The sequence below is a fragment of the Podarcis cretensis genome, assembly GCF_951804945.1.
Source record: "Podarcis cretensis genome assembly, chromosome: 10".
Classification (NCBI taxonomy): domain Eukaryota; kingdom Metazoa; phylum Chordata; class Lepidosauria; order Squamata; family Lacertidae; genus Podarcis; species Podarcis cretensis.
In genome coordinates this window covers 54600001-54617524 of record NC_137179.1, presented here as the reverse complement: position 1 = coordinate 54617524, position 17524 = coordinate 54600001, and the positions used below count along the sequence as shown (strand labels likewise).

The following is a 17524-nucleotide window of genomic DNA, read 5'->3' as shown; positions in this document are numbered from 1 at the left end:
AGTCCCTAATGTCCCCTAATGAGCCTCTTACTGTGACTGCAGTTCAAACAGAGAGGTGAGGGGAAAATGCAAAGGGTGCCTTCAGAAAGGCAGCACTGAACAAACATTGTGTGAGCCAGTTCTAATTTATGGGTCACTTTATAGGTATATTGATTTTTGTTTTCAAAATGGAATAAATGATGTGGTCGACTGATGTTCTTTCAAAACTGCATGAATCTGTGTGCAGGCTTGCCAGACTTGCACATGGAAAAATATAAATATGCAGTCAAATTTCTAAGGAAACAATTAGGAAAATTTTTGATGGAGCCTGACCAAAAACAAAAAAAGTATAAAAATGACCTGCTTCCATTTGTCTACCGATCTCCCATAGGTTTTAGGGAATAACACAGTACGTGCCAGCTTACCCTGAAATAGTACAAACTATTAAATGAATTTTGACATTAGAATCTTGAATTCATTGCAAATTATCTGATTTCTGAAGAGAAAAACGGGGGTCGACCTTTAAATCCTGAAGTGTCAGAGATGGTTTTAGCAACGTGTTTCACTTGCCCATCAGTAGTGTATGATTTATTTTGCATTGAGCTTTAATGTTTAAACACTGACAGGAGTTTAAATACAAAATGTATTTGTGTGTGTGCCACTATTCAATGCATGTCACTATTCATTTAGCAGATTGTGTCAGATGTCTTCGTTCTGAAGGATGATAGCACTGTCACCCCAAGAAACAACATCCTGACAAGTTCAAATAATGCCTTTTTGAGGTCATAATTTTGGAAGCAGGCAGCCTAGTCAAAGCCAAAGCTAATCTACACAAGATGTGAGTAAGGGTATAGCAACAATCTATTTCAAACTTTCTCTCTCTCTGGATTAAAAGAAAAGCACATATGAAGTTTGATACCTAATTAAATTATATTAGTCTTTCTGTTGCATTGAGCTGCCCCCTTTGAGGGTCTTGTTGGTAAACTGCCCTGTCTTCTTCTGTAGCATTCTTTCAACCCTTCCCTTTCCTCAAAACTAACAATTCTGTCTCTATAGAGGAAAACATTGCCTGTCTTTGTACGGTAGATCATGTTTTGTTTCGCTGGCGTCTGCTGCATGCAGGTTAAAGTACGCTTGTCTGCTGGCTGGAATGCTATAGTGTAAACCTTTTGATTTAAAGCTCTATAAGTCAAATCCTTCTACACTCAAACTGACTTAGGACCAATGGAATGATAATTAGTTTTGCAGACAAAATACACCAAAGTTTTGTCATATGTTATTACGCTCTGACATTTATAAGACAGTAATGAAGAACTACTATTAAATGCTTTTAGTGATCTTTGGGGCTCCTTGCCTGGCAACCGGCAAAATGGTTAGCTTCTGTCAACACCTGTTTTATAGTAAAATTCCAAACAAATTCTTAAACATTTTTGGCAGTCTTTTAATCACTTTCCTTCATTGCTCAGTATTCTGCTCAATAATTGTTCTCTCTGCAGTTGGGCAATAATATTTTCTGACCTGACTTTAAAATTTGATGCTTTTCTCTGCCAGAAAGAATTAATTTTACAGAATTGCTTTTGTTCAGTGGATCAGATGCACATGAGTAACTGTAATTTTACACGACTTCATCAAGGCTGAAAATCACCCCAAAACTTCTCAAGGCTGGGAATATCCATCCAAGCTTCATGATATCAAAAGTATGGAACTGTATGGCAGTGTGTCTGTCTGATATGACATTATGTGGAAAGACAGCTATGCTTGTTTGAAAATAACAGGCGAGTAATATTAATCTCATTAATCTTTTCGATTGTATGCAAGGTGGAATTTTCAAAATTCTAAACACCTCAGCGCAGAGAAGTATAATTTATATTTATCATCAACATACTGACTTCTGGAGGGACAAAAACTAAGGTATAAAAAAACCTTTCATGGCTATAAGTCATATTCTGTAAATTATTCTTCACTTCACTCCAAATCCTTTCTATTATTAAAAAAATGAAGCAAAGCCACTGTGTTTTCTGTCTTAATCCTCCTCCTCAAATGCCTCAGCACAGCTTATTATTATTATTATTGTAAAAGAAAGGAAAAAAAGATGAAGCACGAAGGCATCAACTTAAACTGGTTTCTGAACACAAGTTAGAGTTCACCTTATATATCAGAGACCACTTCAAATTTGTCACAAGAATACTGCAGAAATAGACACACAGCTAGATTTGGGTAGCATTCCTTATGAATATTTTATTTCAGTACAGTATACTTGCATTAGCTCTATTAACAAGTACCACACTGTTCCAAGTCAGAACCTACAGCATTCTTACACAGATTAAGAGCAAGGTCTCTAAAACTACTGCCATTAGTTCTGTCATCCCCTATAAAGTTAATGGATTGGAAAAAAAATAGTCATTCTTTGGGTCTAAAAGTTGAAGTTGAATTGAAATAAAAGGTTTTTAATTGAAATGGGGCTTTGCAGTGTGAGCACAGAAGAATACTAAGGGGGCTAAAGGCAAGGGGATTCGGACTTTAAGACTACTGCAACACAGTATTTCAAATGAAAGAAGCTGAAGTTTACATCTCTGTGACTTTGTATTTCTTTCTAAAAGACGTGTACAACAATGGTCTCAAGTGGCATTTCTGTTGGGTGTAGAGCAAATGTCATGGCTTCTGGGTGGTATATAGTGCATGAGGTGTGGGTAACTGCCCCCTGGCTTTGCAGCCCAAAGGGCCCAGTAGGGCTGGGTGATATATCAATGTATCATCCCAAACCAGTTTTAAGTCCATCTCGTGATACCGGTTTCATAATTTTTGACCTGGCAATATATCACGAATCATGATATGTGTTAGGGCTGGGCAATATACTGTCCAAAACCAGTTTGAAGTCCATAATTTTTTACCTGGCAATATAACACAAATCATGGTGTGTGTTTGTGTGCGTTATGCAAAAATCACAATGTGGAAAAACCCATGAAGCCAGTCAATGCCTCTACAACGTTCCATCCTTATTTCAGACATTGTGATATATAGTGATGTTTAGCTGGTGATCTATTGCAATGTTGAAAACCAGGTATTGCCCTAGCTCCCAGTTACAGGGACATTATCAAACAGGTGGTATGGAAGGGCACATATGGGAAAGGGAAGCACATTTGATAGGCTTAGGCTACAGGACAGAATCTGGAGCCTCTTGGCCTGACCCAAGAATATTCAGGATGTTCCCTTGAATGGGTCACACAGTTTAGAAAAATTGGGAACAATTATATATATAGAAGAACTACATTACTGTTAATCAAAGTGTTTCCAGGGACTGTGCATTATAAAACCAGGGACCTACAAAACAACTGTGAAAGCAGTGAGAGAAACATTAACATCACTAGACTCTGGAAAGATGGAAGTATTTATAAAAATTAGTTTTGCTTGGAGAGCTAAAGGCTGCAGCTAAGTTGGCTAGAACTCTTGGTATCAATTATGCCTAGAACAATATATGCAGTATGTAGGTTATTTTCGCATGGAATAATTTCTAGCAGCTTATATAAATCCCACACGCAAACAGTAACCTCTTTAATCTACAAACAGAAATAGTACAGATCAAGTGTATTCTTCTAAAATTGGGCAAAAATCTGTAAAAGTACTCTTTAAAGTACACCTAAAACCTATTCTCCACAAAAAAGTAAAATGAAGTAGGAAAGCAAACATAATCTACTCTGAAATAGGTGAGTATATATATTCAGTGTAAGCATTCAGATACAAAAAAATTTATAGTTTTCTTATAAAGACATGTGGTGCATCTTTGCCTTGTTGTGAAGCTGCTGTTTCTACATAGTCTGGTTCTATACCATTTGTAAACAGGCCTTTCTGATGTTTCTACCAACATCCTGGCAACAAAGCAGCACAATTTCAAATGAGCTAATTAACTTAATTGTTGATGAAGCATGAAGCAGTTCATTCACCCTGTTAGCTGCACCATGACAACATAAGAGCCTCAGCTTGTGAAGTTACTCATCTATATAAACCTATCTATAACGTTCCATTAGGACTCTTTGTACACTAAAGCCCTGTGCACCTCTCCTACGAGAGATCACGCCGTTTGGGCTCAGCCCCTCTCAGTCCTCGCAGAATGAAAATGCTACAAAATTGCCACAAACTTGGTTTATGATACTCACTGTAATAACTGGATGCTTTTTAATTTTAAGGTGCCACGCCCCACGTTTTCACAGTTAATTTTGCAAGTGTCACACAAGATATTGGCTGCATTCTGAATTAAACATGGCAGAAGATGGAGAGGAATTTTCGCCTTTCTAAGTAGCGGCAAGCCTTCACACTTTGCCACATTGTAAGGCGCTCATTTAAACTTAGGGGAAATGTAAAAACAGACTTCAGTGTGGCATGGGGAAGCTGCGTAATGTGGACTTTTTACACAAACAACAAAGCACTGCAACCTCTCACACACACGTACGTGTGGGGAGGGTGGCTGCAGTGAAAGTCACAGGCTCTTGGTCTGCTTATACAGTTCTATGCCTGATCCAGGGACTCTTCTCGCTGTGACTCTTTTGTAAGCCAAAATGAAACTGATAAGCTTGATCATCTGTTGTTTTTACTGCTGGGTTGTTTTGTGTACTGAAATCCACCTTGAGTGTAATTTCCTTGTGGAAAAGCAGCATATAAATTGAAATCTAACCTTATCCAGTCTCCTCACTCCCACTCCTGTGTAAGTGGAGGTTTTTCCGTGGGCTTAGCGTTTGGAAAGATTTGCATGTGAACCTTTGCGGGAAGCCTGCTCCTTCTGGAGCTCCATGAGTGCACTGGAACCTCCAAAGAACTTTGGCTCGGAGCCCATGAATCGGTACTTGAGATGTGACCCTTTTGTAAGCTATACTGAAATCACCGAGTTCGCTCAGGAATAAGTGCTCTCATGACTGCGAATTATTGCTACGAAAGGAAAGGCTAAAGAGGCACATTTCTTTCTACAGATTACATGCCAATACACACAGTTGCATGTGTGTGTTTTTTCTGTTCATTATTTTATCAAAAGGCACTTTACAGATGCTCTGAGGTTACATTTTGGCAAAGGGGTCAGGTAAGCATCATGCCACTAAAAAGCCCGAAGAAATGATTTAATGTGAAAGGAAAGCTAATGATTCTATCCTCTCCAGTTGGCTTGATCTGGTGTTTTGGCACATAAGCCATAAACATCCGATAATTTTACGGCTGAGTTTTACTGGATTATCTGTATACCTACTCAACTCTGTTTACTGCATCATAAAAAAGCCCCAACTTACTTTAAAAATTGTCCAAAATCTTCACAAATACTTTCACATCCAGGCCACTTGCAAACTCCATGGCCATAGAGAGTATGAGAGGCTCCAGTCTCCTCGTGTGATGAGCTGTGGCAAAAGAACACGGCATCAAATTCATCTCAAAAGCCATAATAGTAGGAGGCTTCTAGTGCCTGTCAGGTTATGATCAGTGACAAACAGGTCAAAACAGGTCAATTCAACTCAGAGCAGTCAGAAAAATCTAATCGTTCTGCTGAATAGTTCAACTGCCAAGGATAGATGATGTTCTAATTAGAGAAGGAATAGAGCCAAAGATGACGGTTAATAAAGGATGAAAAAAAATGACTGTATGTTACAGTATGCTAATTTTGCCATATGACCTCAACTTAACATTCCTCCCCCCTCTAAATACATACATAAATAAATAAACAATCCAGAATGGATCAGTTCTTCCTGAGAAGTATGTAAGATGGCCAACAGAGACTTACAAATGTTTCTGCATGTTTTTTCTTTACTTTTTACTCATAAAATCAATATACTGGGGTCTGCAGTCTTAACTAATGTTTTTACCCCAGGGCAGTGTTCTCACAAGTTGCTTGATGTTGTTTATCCAAACAACTATATGCTGGATTCAGTTTTTTTGGAGGGAGAAAGTCAGTTGCTTGGGTAATTGTCAGTGACAATTTCTTTTTTCCCTCCACAATGCTGCAGTTTGGCTCTCTGTTCCAGAAAAATCAACCACTGCCTTTGACGTATCATCAACCAGCAACCTTAATTGAAATGCCAAAATGAAAATTACCTCTGGATGTTATCATTTTAAAATAATGAAAGGTAATATTATGGAAGCTTAAAGAGAATGATAGATGCAACCCACAAATTATAATTATACCCTCTGCAAAAAAGTGTATGGGGGGAAGCTATAGCTCAGTGTAGAACATCTGCTTTGCATGTAGAAGGTCCCAGTTTCAATCCCTAGCATCCCCTGGGAGGGCAGGCAATGTCCTTTGTCTCCATGTCACCGCCACTCAGTGTAGACCAGTGTTTCCCAAACTTGGGTCTCCAGCTGTTTTTTAACTACAATTCTCATCATCCATGACCACTGGTCCTGCTAACTAGGAGTGATAGGAGTTGTAGCCCAAAAGCAGCTGGAGACCCACGTTTGGGAAACACTGACAATACCGAGCTAGTTGGGCCAATGGTCTATGCCATGTAACTCCCTTAGTTCCTAAACCATCAAAAAAAACCTCCTTTGATTGCCTATGGAATACAGTGGTACCTTTGGTTACGAACTTAATTCGTTCCGGAGGTCTGTTCTTAAACTGAAACCGTTCTTATCCTGAGGCATGCTTTTGCTAATGGCATCTCCGGTGCCCGACTTCTGCTCGCATACTGGGGCAAAGTTCACTACTTCCGGGTTAGCGGAGCTTGTAACCCAAAGCGTGCATAACCAGAGGTACTACTGTAGTTCTTATCTTCAACAATCTCTCAGTGTAACCACTTTTGCTCTGATGGGTTGGCTCACAAGTAAGATGGCCTCCAATTTCTCATAAACTTCTTTACAACTGACAGTGCAATCCTCAGCAAGGTTAATCAGAAGAAAGTCCCATCGAGTTCAGTGGGACTCCCTAGCAAGCGTGCTTAGGATTGTAACTTAAATTCCACAGAAATGAATGAGACGTTTTGCTTAATTAAATTCAATGGATTGGAGATATGGATTGGATTCAGAGGAGCATCCCCCATCAGAAGATGCTTCCTCAAGCAGAGTAGGTACCTCCGAATATAACTCAATGTCCACAAACTATTTATAGTCTGGAAATGAACAATGGCTGGCCATTTACCACCAACAGCACACCATTCTGTATTGGCACCAATCCACCAAATGCTAGGATTTCCACTGCTTTTGGCGTGGCTTGTACATACCTCTTAGACAAGCCTTGCCTACATGAAAAAAGAGCCAGTGTACTATAGCAATTGGAGGGTTCAGGGAGACCAAGGTTCAATTCCATGTGCCATGAAGCTCACTGGGTGAGCTTGGTCCACACACTCAGCCTAAGCTACCCCACAGAGTTGCTGTCAGGATAAAATTGGGTATATGTGTGCTGGAAACCAGGGATGCAGCCCTGAACTCCAGGGAGGAAAGGAGAGACAGAAATGTTGTAATAAAATAAATAAGACTGCTGTATTCTAGTTGGTGAAATCTACCTTCCATGTTCGCCACTTAATATCTGCGATCCTATATGCACTTACCTCTGAGTAAGCTCCACTTAACTCAGTGGGACTTACTTCAGAGTAGAAATGTATGGGACTGCATAAGACAGTGTGCTACCCGGAAAATACTGTAGTCAATGTCCAGTACAAATCTCCTAACTCTGGGACTGGGAAGTTTATGTTTATTCTCTTTGTGGTTAATCAACAATTTTCCCGAATCATACTCAAAGCAACTCATCATGCTCAATACTGAAATTATTGTGTGAAGCATAAGTATGAAGAAAGCACTTTCATGACAGAGGAAAAAGCAAATCTCATTACCTGTCTCGTCTTGCATTTAGAACTGATGACTGTCCATTCACTATGGAATGATGAGTTATTGGTGGCGATGCTTTGGAAGTGGTAGAGGAGGTAGTAGAAGAGGAATTGTTAGTAGTGAGGTCTAGCCCTCCATGCTTAATGCCATTGTCTTCCATACTGTGAACTCCAGTAACTTCTTTCCATAACTGCTGAATCTCAGCAGGACTTAAGCCAGCTATAAAATGAAAGAGAGCTCCAATAATATAGCAAAGCAAGAGGTTCATATAATGAGCTCAGTGTTATTAATGGATTAATGCCAACAATGAAGGTGATGCAGTTTTTCCAGCACAATCAACATATAGTAAAACACAATTTAATTTTACCTCTTATTGGCACACAGTAAATTTGGCTGCTTTTCCTTTTGGGGTTACCAACAGTCAATTAAGGGTCACCAGCTTACGTAATATGCCTTCTCTCAAAACATTTGTTCAAGGATCAAAGGGAACAAGGTACAACCAACAACTGGTAACTACTGTTTGAAAAAACAGGTATTCGGGTAGATGAGATGTTCATTGCCTGCAGAATCAATTTCTTGATTCCAAAACATGGCTAAATACACCCAAAGTTCACAAAGTTATTTAAAAGCACTGCTTTACCAAAAACATAAGGGGAAGCAGAAAAAAAAAATATCGGGTTACAACAAAGATGGAAGTATTAATCAGCTCTTTACAGAAAAAAATGTAACTCAGGGGAATAAACTCAAGTCATGTTAGATATGCATGGGATCCAAACCCAGGAGGGAATCTCAACTAAAACCCTGCAAATAGCTCATGCAAATACGTAGTCATATATTAGCTGCCCCTACTTAATTTCCGAATTGCAATAAGCAAATAATTTACAGAAGATAAACATTTGGAAAAGGACAATGCTTCAAGAGCCCCAGCTCCAAATGCTCCATACCAATTCTTTTCAGACACTTGTGTTGGAACAATTTAAAAGCACTTTGCCACATTCCTTTATAAACCTTACAAGGAGGTGGGAGGTATGGAGTTAACAGAAGCTCACAGGAACAGGATCTTAAGTTGGTATAGCAGAATACGCACCACCCCTTTGATCAAAGTAGATGCCATTATGAATGAAAGAGATCTGATCAACTTTTTTAAAAATAAAAAAATCTGGCCATCTCCAAAAAAAAGGCTTGATGAAAAATTAAAATGCTGTGGTTCCTTGCAGCTTGGGCTAGATTACCAAGGGCAAAATATTTCATATCCATTATTAAGGTAGAAATTATTATTTTAATTGCTTTGGGAGGAAGAATTTTTTACTTATAGTTAATTTCATGTCAATAGTGTTAAGTAAGGTCAAAGAATGTAAAAGTGATTTCTTTTAATCATTTCAGTAGATGTCATTAATTATGACTTTCCAACCAAAACTATTGTTGAATTTTATTACTGTTCCCTCATATATAGCTTGGCAGGATTAGTTGCATCAGATAGACACAAACTTTTTTTTTTTTTGCACACCATTGTAAACTAATTGCTACATTTTTTCCACGGGAATCTTAGGCTGAGTACAGAACATAAATTTGAAAGCACACATCCCCCAAATAATTCTGGGAACTGTCCTTTAATCCCCACAGAGCCACATTTCCCAGCATCCTTAACAAACGATAGTTCCCAAGATTATATGGGGGAAGTCATGTGTTTTAAATTTATGGTGTGCATGCAGCCTACATACTAAGATGCAGATATATATGAAATAAATCTAGAAATATGTTGAGTGGGGTTATAAACTTTAACATTAATTCTATAAACACAAAATCTCTATGAACCGTGGAATGGGTTTCATCCCCCAAAACAGATATACCTGCTGTCTCATTTACACATTTGCCATGGCTCCTATATTCACTAGGGCTTTGCAGTATACTCTATTGTAGACCTTGCTTATCCCTCTTCCATCCATCCTAGAAGAACTACTTATCTAAGAACTGATGCCTGAGTTTACTTTATTATTCTTCCCTCCTTGTTCCTTTTCTTTGTGTGATATATATATACAGCCTGTGGGCAGGGATTGTCTTGTCTGGTTCAGGTGCAAGGCACCAACACTCTAAATAAATGAATAATTACACATGTGAGTTTGGCGCTCCAATGCCCAATTGTGCAGAAATATACTTAATGGTGTGTTGAAGCATGGTTCATGTCACTGAAGGTGCTTGAGGATTGAAGGGTCAAGATGCTTCCTTGGAAAGCATAAACAGATATACTGGTTATGGTAGCCTGTTCTCTCTCCCCCCCAGCAATCAACCTGCCAATGGGTTTAAGAAGCATGTGAGCCACACCAGAAGAGGATTTTATTTCTCCTCTTTCTTTGCTGCACTTGGAAAAGCTCAAATAATGTTTCTTTACTTGGGAGGATCACTTCGAGAAGCTGGGAATTTAATGCAGAACAGGGTGCTCAACTTATAATAATGGTAGGTTAAATTGTTCAATACCTGTGGAAGCTGTTCGTTTAAAACATCAGAATCACACTAAACTCCAATTATAAAACACTGTATGATAAAATAATATTTAACTAAGGATCTTCATGTGGAATTTAAACATCTGAACTATAAGGGGGGGAATTAACACTGAAAATATAGTGTTCCTTCCCAATGGATTCTTGTTTGCGTGAAGTTTCAAACTATGGTGTGTTCATTTAATCCTTCATCCTGGAACTGCTGAGGTCAGAGGAATACTCAGAAAAATAATACTAGAATAAAATGATTGAATTTGCATATAAAGCTAAACCATGGTTTAGTGCTATGTGGAAACACCTCCACCAGTCTGAGCGAAGTGTTGGGATTGCACCCTCACCAGGAGGAGGACCCCTGTGAAATTTAATTTTGCTTTCAAATAATCATGGCTTAGCATTATGCACAAACAAGGGAACAAAGAATGGCTAGTTGCTGAACAAACCAATTTCAGGCCACGGGTTATGAAGCTGACTTGCTCAACTAGATTTGACTCTGCTGCTGCGCCTCCACTGCACACAGCTCCTGCTGCCTTGACACTCTCCCTTTAGGTAAGTGGCAGTGATGCACAGCACCGGGAAGGCAGGAGATCTGTGTGTGAGTGTGTGCACGTGAGCTTGCACACCACCTCCACCTGAGAAACGCACTCATGAAGGAGAGACACCACATTAGCTAGGACTTTTTTATTGCAGGCTGAGTTAAATGGGTTACAAACAGATGTGGTATTTTCCCTTTACAGGTGTGCTTACCCCATAACAGAACATGATCAAAGAAGAGTAAGCACAAACTAAAAATCAAGGGCATCCTAATAGGGTTGCGAGCTGTCCTCTTTTTCCAGGACACATCCTCTTTTTCAGGGGTAAAATTTGAGACAGATTGCCTTGATTTGCTTTGAATGGCCATCATAGTGTCCTCTTTTTTGCTCTTCAAAATATGGCAACCCTAAATTATCATGTTAATATTTTAGCGTAAAGCTGTCTTGGCATTTTGAAGCTTGCCCACTTTCCTTGATTAAATTGTGTAGGGCAGGGGTTGCCAATGTGGTGTCCTCCAGATGTTGGTGGACACTAGCTGGGGCAAAGGAGAGTTATAGTCCAACATCTGGAGGATACCACTTGGGCTTCCCCTTCCTACAGGGGCCATGAGAAGTTTCAGAGTTAGATATGGAGAGCCTGCTGGATCAGACCAAAGGCCCATCTAGTCCAGCACTCTGGTCTCACAGTGGTCAATCAAATGCCCATGGGGAAGCCCATAAGAAGAACCTGGGTGCAACAGCACTCTCTCCATCTGTGATTCCCAGCAAGCCATCTTACTTCCAATAGTGGAGGAAGAACACAATGTACCCAGTAGCCACTGATCACTGTATCCTCCATGAATTTGTCTAATCCTTTTCAAAGCCACTCCAAGTTGGCGACCACCACTCGTCATCTTGTGGAAGCAAACTGCACAGTTTAACTTGGCAATGTGTAAGGAAGTAATTTCTTCCTGAAACATTCAGCTTCACTGTATGTGCACAAGTTACAGCATTTTGAGGAAGAAAAACTTTTCTGTATCCACTTTCTCCACAGATACATAATTCATACACCTTTATCATGTTCCCCTATTACTTATCTTTTCCCTAACCTAAAACACCCAAAATCTTATCTTTTCTCTAACCTAAAACACCCAAAATCTTTTCTCGTTGTTCCAATCCCTTGATCATTTTCTGAACTTATTTCACCTGCACACTATCCTTTTTGAGGTAATGAGACCAGAACTGTACACAATATTCCAAGTGTGGTTATATAATGGTATTATATTGACAGTTTTATTTCAAACCCTTTCCTAATGATCCACAGCATGGCATTCACCATTTTTTCAGCTGCTGCACATTGGGGTGACGACTCCATTGAACTATAAACTACAACCAAATTTCTCATTCCTGGTCAGATACCATTAATCCAGACCCCATGGACATATATGTGAAATTTAGATTTAGATTTGTTTGTTCCAATGTGTATCACTTACACTGAATTGCATTTGCCATTTTACTGCCCATTCACCCAGTTTGGAGAGATGCTTTTGGAGCTTGTCACAATGCCTCCTTTTTAAAATCACTCTGAACAATTTGCTATCATCAGCAAATTGGCTACGTCACTGTTTCCCTGTAACTACATCATTCATGAACAAATTGAACAGCACAGTTCCCCAGCAAACAGGCAAAAGGCAAACAAGGAAGTAAAACCTGCTCTCTGTTCCGATATCTGAATTTGTGATGTGTATAGCAAAGTTTGGGTACTAATTCTTTGTCTATAATGAGTACAGCTTCTTCCTTGAAAGTTTTATAATTTAAAACCTAAAGCCTTATGATTTAAAACCTAAAATCCCCCAATGTCACCCAGATGGGGACTCAAATGAAAGAAATATTTTAGTTTTGAAAAAATGGTTTAATAACAAAGAATGGAAAATCTGGAGCACAGGTCATGCTAGGGCGGAATAACAAGAAGAAGATGTGAGCTGGAAATAAGTTGTGTCATATGTTGCTTATGTACCTTGTGGCAGAGACTGGACAGGAAGAGCAGACTGGCCAGGTGGAATGGAAATGAGTCCCTGACGCTGAAGATTCAGCAGATGTTGCTGCTGCTGAAGTTGTTGCATCTGGAGGAGCTGTTGCTGGAAGACAAGCTGCTGGGCTGCCAACTGCTGCTGCTGCTGCTGCTGCAGAAAACCCAAAAACAAACGGAACAGAGAGTAAAGATTGCAATGAAGGCTGTAAAGCAAGGCAGTGTCAGCTCATTTTCCCCTTTCGTTTCTGTTATTAAATAATAACGCTATTTACAGAAACAGGATCTGATTATTTTTATTATTTAACAAAGGGATTTGTTTTTATTAAAAGTGATTGGGTTATTAGTAAAAAAAGAGAGAGGCAACAATATGCTATTTTTCAGCAAAGGGTCAGAAGGAGGCAGGCAACAGCTGTTCTAAAGGGGAGCTGGGTTTTTTTGTGGGGAGGGGGTGTTCACTTCATGATAGATGATAACAAATTTATCTTGCTGAAAGTGTAACTCTTTACAACTGTCTGTGATTCAAAGGCACTCTTGTTTTTCCAATTGAATAAGTATGATCCGCAGTGGCCCATAAATGAAGTCTCCGGTGATCTATTAGTAAACTGGGATGTAGCCTTCATTTTACTGGCCTGTTGGCTCCTTTGCAGCTCTTGCTGGAATACATTAAACAAAACAAAAAACCCCACAAAAAACCCTGGCATTATACTCAAGGCAAAGAAGCGGCCTATTATAAGGGAAAGCATAACTTCCAATTTTGTGAGGCATTACAAGACAAACTGGAGTTCTTCAGGCTCAGGAGGGTATGAGGATGTAGTCACACTTCAGAGAAAGACAAGCTGCTGTGGAAGACCTTTCCTTTTCTCAGTTTGGGGAAAAGAGAAACTTCTGATGCGCTCACTGGAAAACAGACTGCATAATGGAGCAAGTCATGTGGATTGCCCGGAGCCTCGAGAGAAATAAGGGAGCAATTTCTATTCCATAGTTGATGGCTGTCTGAAATTCTATTCACAAATCCAAACAGAAACAAAGCCTCGGGAGGTCAGAATGGTTTCCCGCACGTTTGCATAATGGGCAGCTACAAGACAACGTCTACGATACCTGCTGATCAATTTAACTACTTCACATGTTTTGTTTGTCTTATGTTTATAGTTGATGCAGTTTGCTGACAAGTGCAAGCTAGGTCTGAGAAGCCGGCTTGTCAGGTTGATTTATGAGCATATCAAACTGTAACTTTCGGCTCACCACTCCAAACATACAGTAGCAGTTCATTAATCAGGGTCTGTGACTTCAAAATCTGTGACCAGTTTCCCCCCACTTTTCCTCCTCTGCCTGCCTCTCTGTTATCCTTTTCTAAATAATGGACTAAATTTGTGTGATCTTTGTCCTGTGTCCTAAAGAAAAGAAGGGTTCTTGCATCAGTTTATGATGCTTTACGTATTCCAAATAACTGGGACTTTGCTCATTAGATCATCACACAAATATTCATGGGATTAGGGGACAACAGAACTGGATGGTAATCCTCAGGTCCCATACTTATGAACAAGAGAAGTTGTGCCATTCTACTTTTATTACACTTACTCTCAAGAATGGTCATGCAATACAAAAATGTCTATGCCTGTAGTGATCCCACAGAAAGATAAGAGAACTGGTGAGATTCTATCCTTTGTTGGAGCAGCCCTTACTTTAAGGAAACACAAAAGTTCAAATTATACAGAATCCTTCCTCAGGCAGAACGATTATTCAGAGCACTCAGTATGGGTTATTTTGCCTGATGAAGAATGCAGCTCTCAAGCTTGTATAATACTTCAACTATTTATCGGTGGGTGTCTGTGTGTTTTGGCATGTGTTTTAAAACCTTCTCACCTGTCCCATGGGCCATTTCACAAGCTCAATTTTGTTTCCATGCAATGCTCCCCAAGCTCATTTTTATACTGATAATGTATTATATAAACCAGAATCTCCATAGATACAGCTTCCTCTACCAGGTGGCGATTTCTGCATGTACAACAGTGCTTGCTCCCCACCCCTAGAACTTCTGCCATTACTGGAATCACCCTTACAAGCAGAGGCTGTTTCTATGTAGAACTTGGTGCATATGAGCCATTCTTTGCGAGAAGATGTCCTTGGCGAGCATCATGTGGGGGCAGAATTGACCATGTGGACTGGCCCTGAGCCGTTTCTACACCAATAGCTTCTCAGACAGAAGATCTTTTAAAACTAAGCAAAACAAGAACCTCTAGCTATTTTCGTCTTCTACTTGGTCACCAGCAATGATTTATCAGTTAACTTTTTACGTTCTACCTCTTTTGCTTGCTTTCCTGGGTGTTGCTGCTGTTGCTGTTGCTGCTGTTGCTGCTGCTGTTGCTGTTGTTGTTGCTGTTGTTGTTGTTGCTGCTGCTGCTGTTGTTGCTGCTGTTGTTGCTGCTGTTGCTGCTGCTGCTGCAAAAGCTGAAGATGTAACTGCTCTTGCTGTTTCTTGTAAAACTCTTGAAGTTGTTGCTGAATAAATCATTTTGACTTTAATAAACAAAGGCAAAGTTTCAAGTATTATAAATCTCCTAAACTCTTCTAGATTGGCATGTGGTAGGATAGTCATTAGGATGCACCTCAGAATAAAAATGTAGTTTGAAGAGACAGATCTACATACATTTTTTTCCAAGGCAGCTCTGAAATTTTCCATTGCAGATTCCAAAATATCCTAAACAAAAGGGCACAGAAAATCTGTATTTCCAAAAAGCATACAGCAGAGCCCAACTAACTCCCCAAATTATCACACTTAAATGCAACACCCATTCAACTTCAAAAAAGCCTCAAGTAGAAAACCTACCACTTGTAAATATTCAAAAGTTTCTGCAAGGCCAAACAAAATGCCCTATTCCTCAGAGATGCTAAGGTGGAGAGTTAATTAATCATCAGGTTCACCAGGATGCCAGATTTACAGTTGCAGACATTTAAAAATTACAGTTTGTCTGTAATTTCCATGATGCTGCATATCAAGTGTTTAAACATACTAAGAATGAAGACATTATTTTCTTCATCATAATTATGTTAAATTAGCATATGCCCCCAAAGTTAGGCAAAATTATAATGCACACTATAATAATGTGTGATTAATGACACTGCCTTTGTTCTAGGAATGAGAGGCTTAAAGGATTCTTGACTCACATTTCAGATTTTGGGCTTTAGGAAGAGCAACCTACTTCTGCCTTTTCCAGTCGCTACAGAGGCAGGTTTTATTTGAAAGAACTTTCAAATAAAATTACATTCTCTCTGATAAAAATGCTGGTAAATTTAATTTCTTAAAACTGCTTTCCACTTATATGACTAAAGGGAGAACTAAAGTGTTATGAATTTTAAAGCAATAATTATCTCAAGGTCTATTTACACTTCCTTCAACAAACTACAACTCAAAATGGGCCTAAATGCTTGAACATTTAAATATTGATTTGTTCCCTATTCACACTGCACTTGCCATTCCTGTTATCTGATGTGGAGTATTTAAAGCAGAAAAACTAACTTTTTCCTACTGCAGCTTTGAGGGATGAGAGTGTTGCACATATATTTACGCCATGGGCATACAAGTACCAAAAAAGAAAAAAAGAAAAAGTATTGTTGAGTACATAAGCCACATATAACATTCTTCATGCTTGTGAATGTGCCTGAGCTATGCTAACTGTTCCAACGAGCACCCAACATTACCTGCTGTAACATAACTGCTTGCTGCTGCTGGAGAAGTGCTTGAAGTTGCTGTGGAGACAAAACTTGTTGCTGGAGAATTTGCTGCATTTGCTGAGGGGTGATCACCTGGGGAGTCATCATGGCCACTGACACAGGCACCTAAGGAGACAAAAATTGCAAATATATTGAAGTTCTCATCTGTAATACTTTTAAAAACTTTTTGTGCTGAAGTTGGCCTATTTGCTTGCTCTAATTTGAGAAAGCAGCAGCTGTCCTACACCTTCAACAGAAAAATGTGTGGGGTACACAGATGTAGGGATGCTTGAGGAATTGGATTTCTATGTCTAGTCTAGGCAAACTGGCCTAGACACATCAGATTTTATCAGGCTCAAAAGTTTATAATTAACACGTCTTGTAAACTGCTGCTATATATTTCTAAGCTGACTAGTATAAATGGCGCATTTAAAAATAGATTCCTCAGTATTAGGGTATTAGGGTTCTCAACATCTTACTACAACAATAAATGGATAAAGAACCCAGGCAATTTCTCAAGGTATAAAAACAAACAGGTAAAATTCTGCTGCAAGTGATCTTTTGGTCAATACATATACTGTGATACCTCGGGTTACATACACTTCAGGTTACATACGCTTCAGGTTACAGACTCCGCTAACCCAGAACTTCAGGTTAAGAACTTTGCTTCAGGATGAGAACAGAAATCGTGCTCTGGCAGCATGGCAGCAGCAGGAGGCCCCATTAGCTAAAGTGGTGCTTCAGGTTAAGAACAGTTTCAGGTTAAGAACGGACCTCTGGAACGAATTAAGTACTTAACCCGAGGTACCACTGTAAATGTCTTTTTTAGAGAAATGGCATGAATCTGAAACAGGATTCTAACAAGGAACACAGAGTTGGAGGTGATTTAGAGCTGCATCAAACTAAATCACATTCAGAGTAGAACCATTGAAATTAATGGACTAAAATTAGTCTCAACTAACCTAATCCATTTATTGTAGTGGAATTTGAAGAAATAAATGGGG

General features: G+C 39.3%; 1 protein-coding gene across 8 annotated transcripts in view; it reads right to left on the bottom strand.

Moving 5' to 3' along the window:
* The window catches only part of FOXP2 (forkhead box P2), a 315106-nt gene that overhangs the window by 49234 nt on the left and 248348 nt on the right, over nucleotides 1-17524 (bottom strand). For 5 of the 8 annotated variants that reach the window (XR_013843191.1, XM_079994182.1, XM_079994177.1 and 2 more), the window contains 5 exons: nucleotides 16509-16646; nucleotides 15111-15308; nucleotides 12795-12960; nucleotides 7776-7989; nucleotides 5250-5354 (listed from right to left, as the gene is read on the bottom strand). Coding sequence is in view for 7 of the 8 variants with exons in the window: in XM_079994182.1 (XP_079850308.1) it covers nucleotides 5250-5354; nucleotides 7776-7989; nucleotides 12795-12960; nucleotides 15111-15308; nucleotides 16509-16646 (821 nt within the window). In the remaining variant the exon portion in view is untranslated. The remainder of the gene's footprint in view (nucleotides 1-5249; nucleotides 5355-7775; nucleotides 7990-12794; nucleotides 12961-15110; nucleotides 15309-16508; nucleotides 16647-17524) is intronic. The other 3 variants (XM_079994178.1, XM_079994181.1, XM_079994179.1) reach the window with 2 other exon arrangements.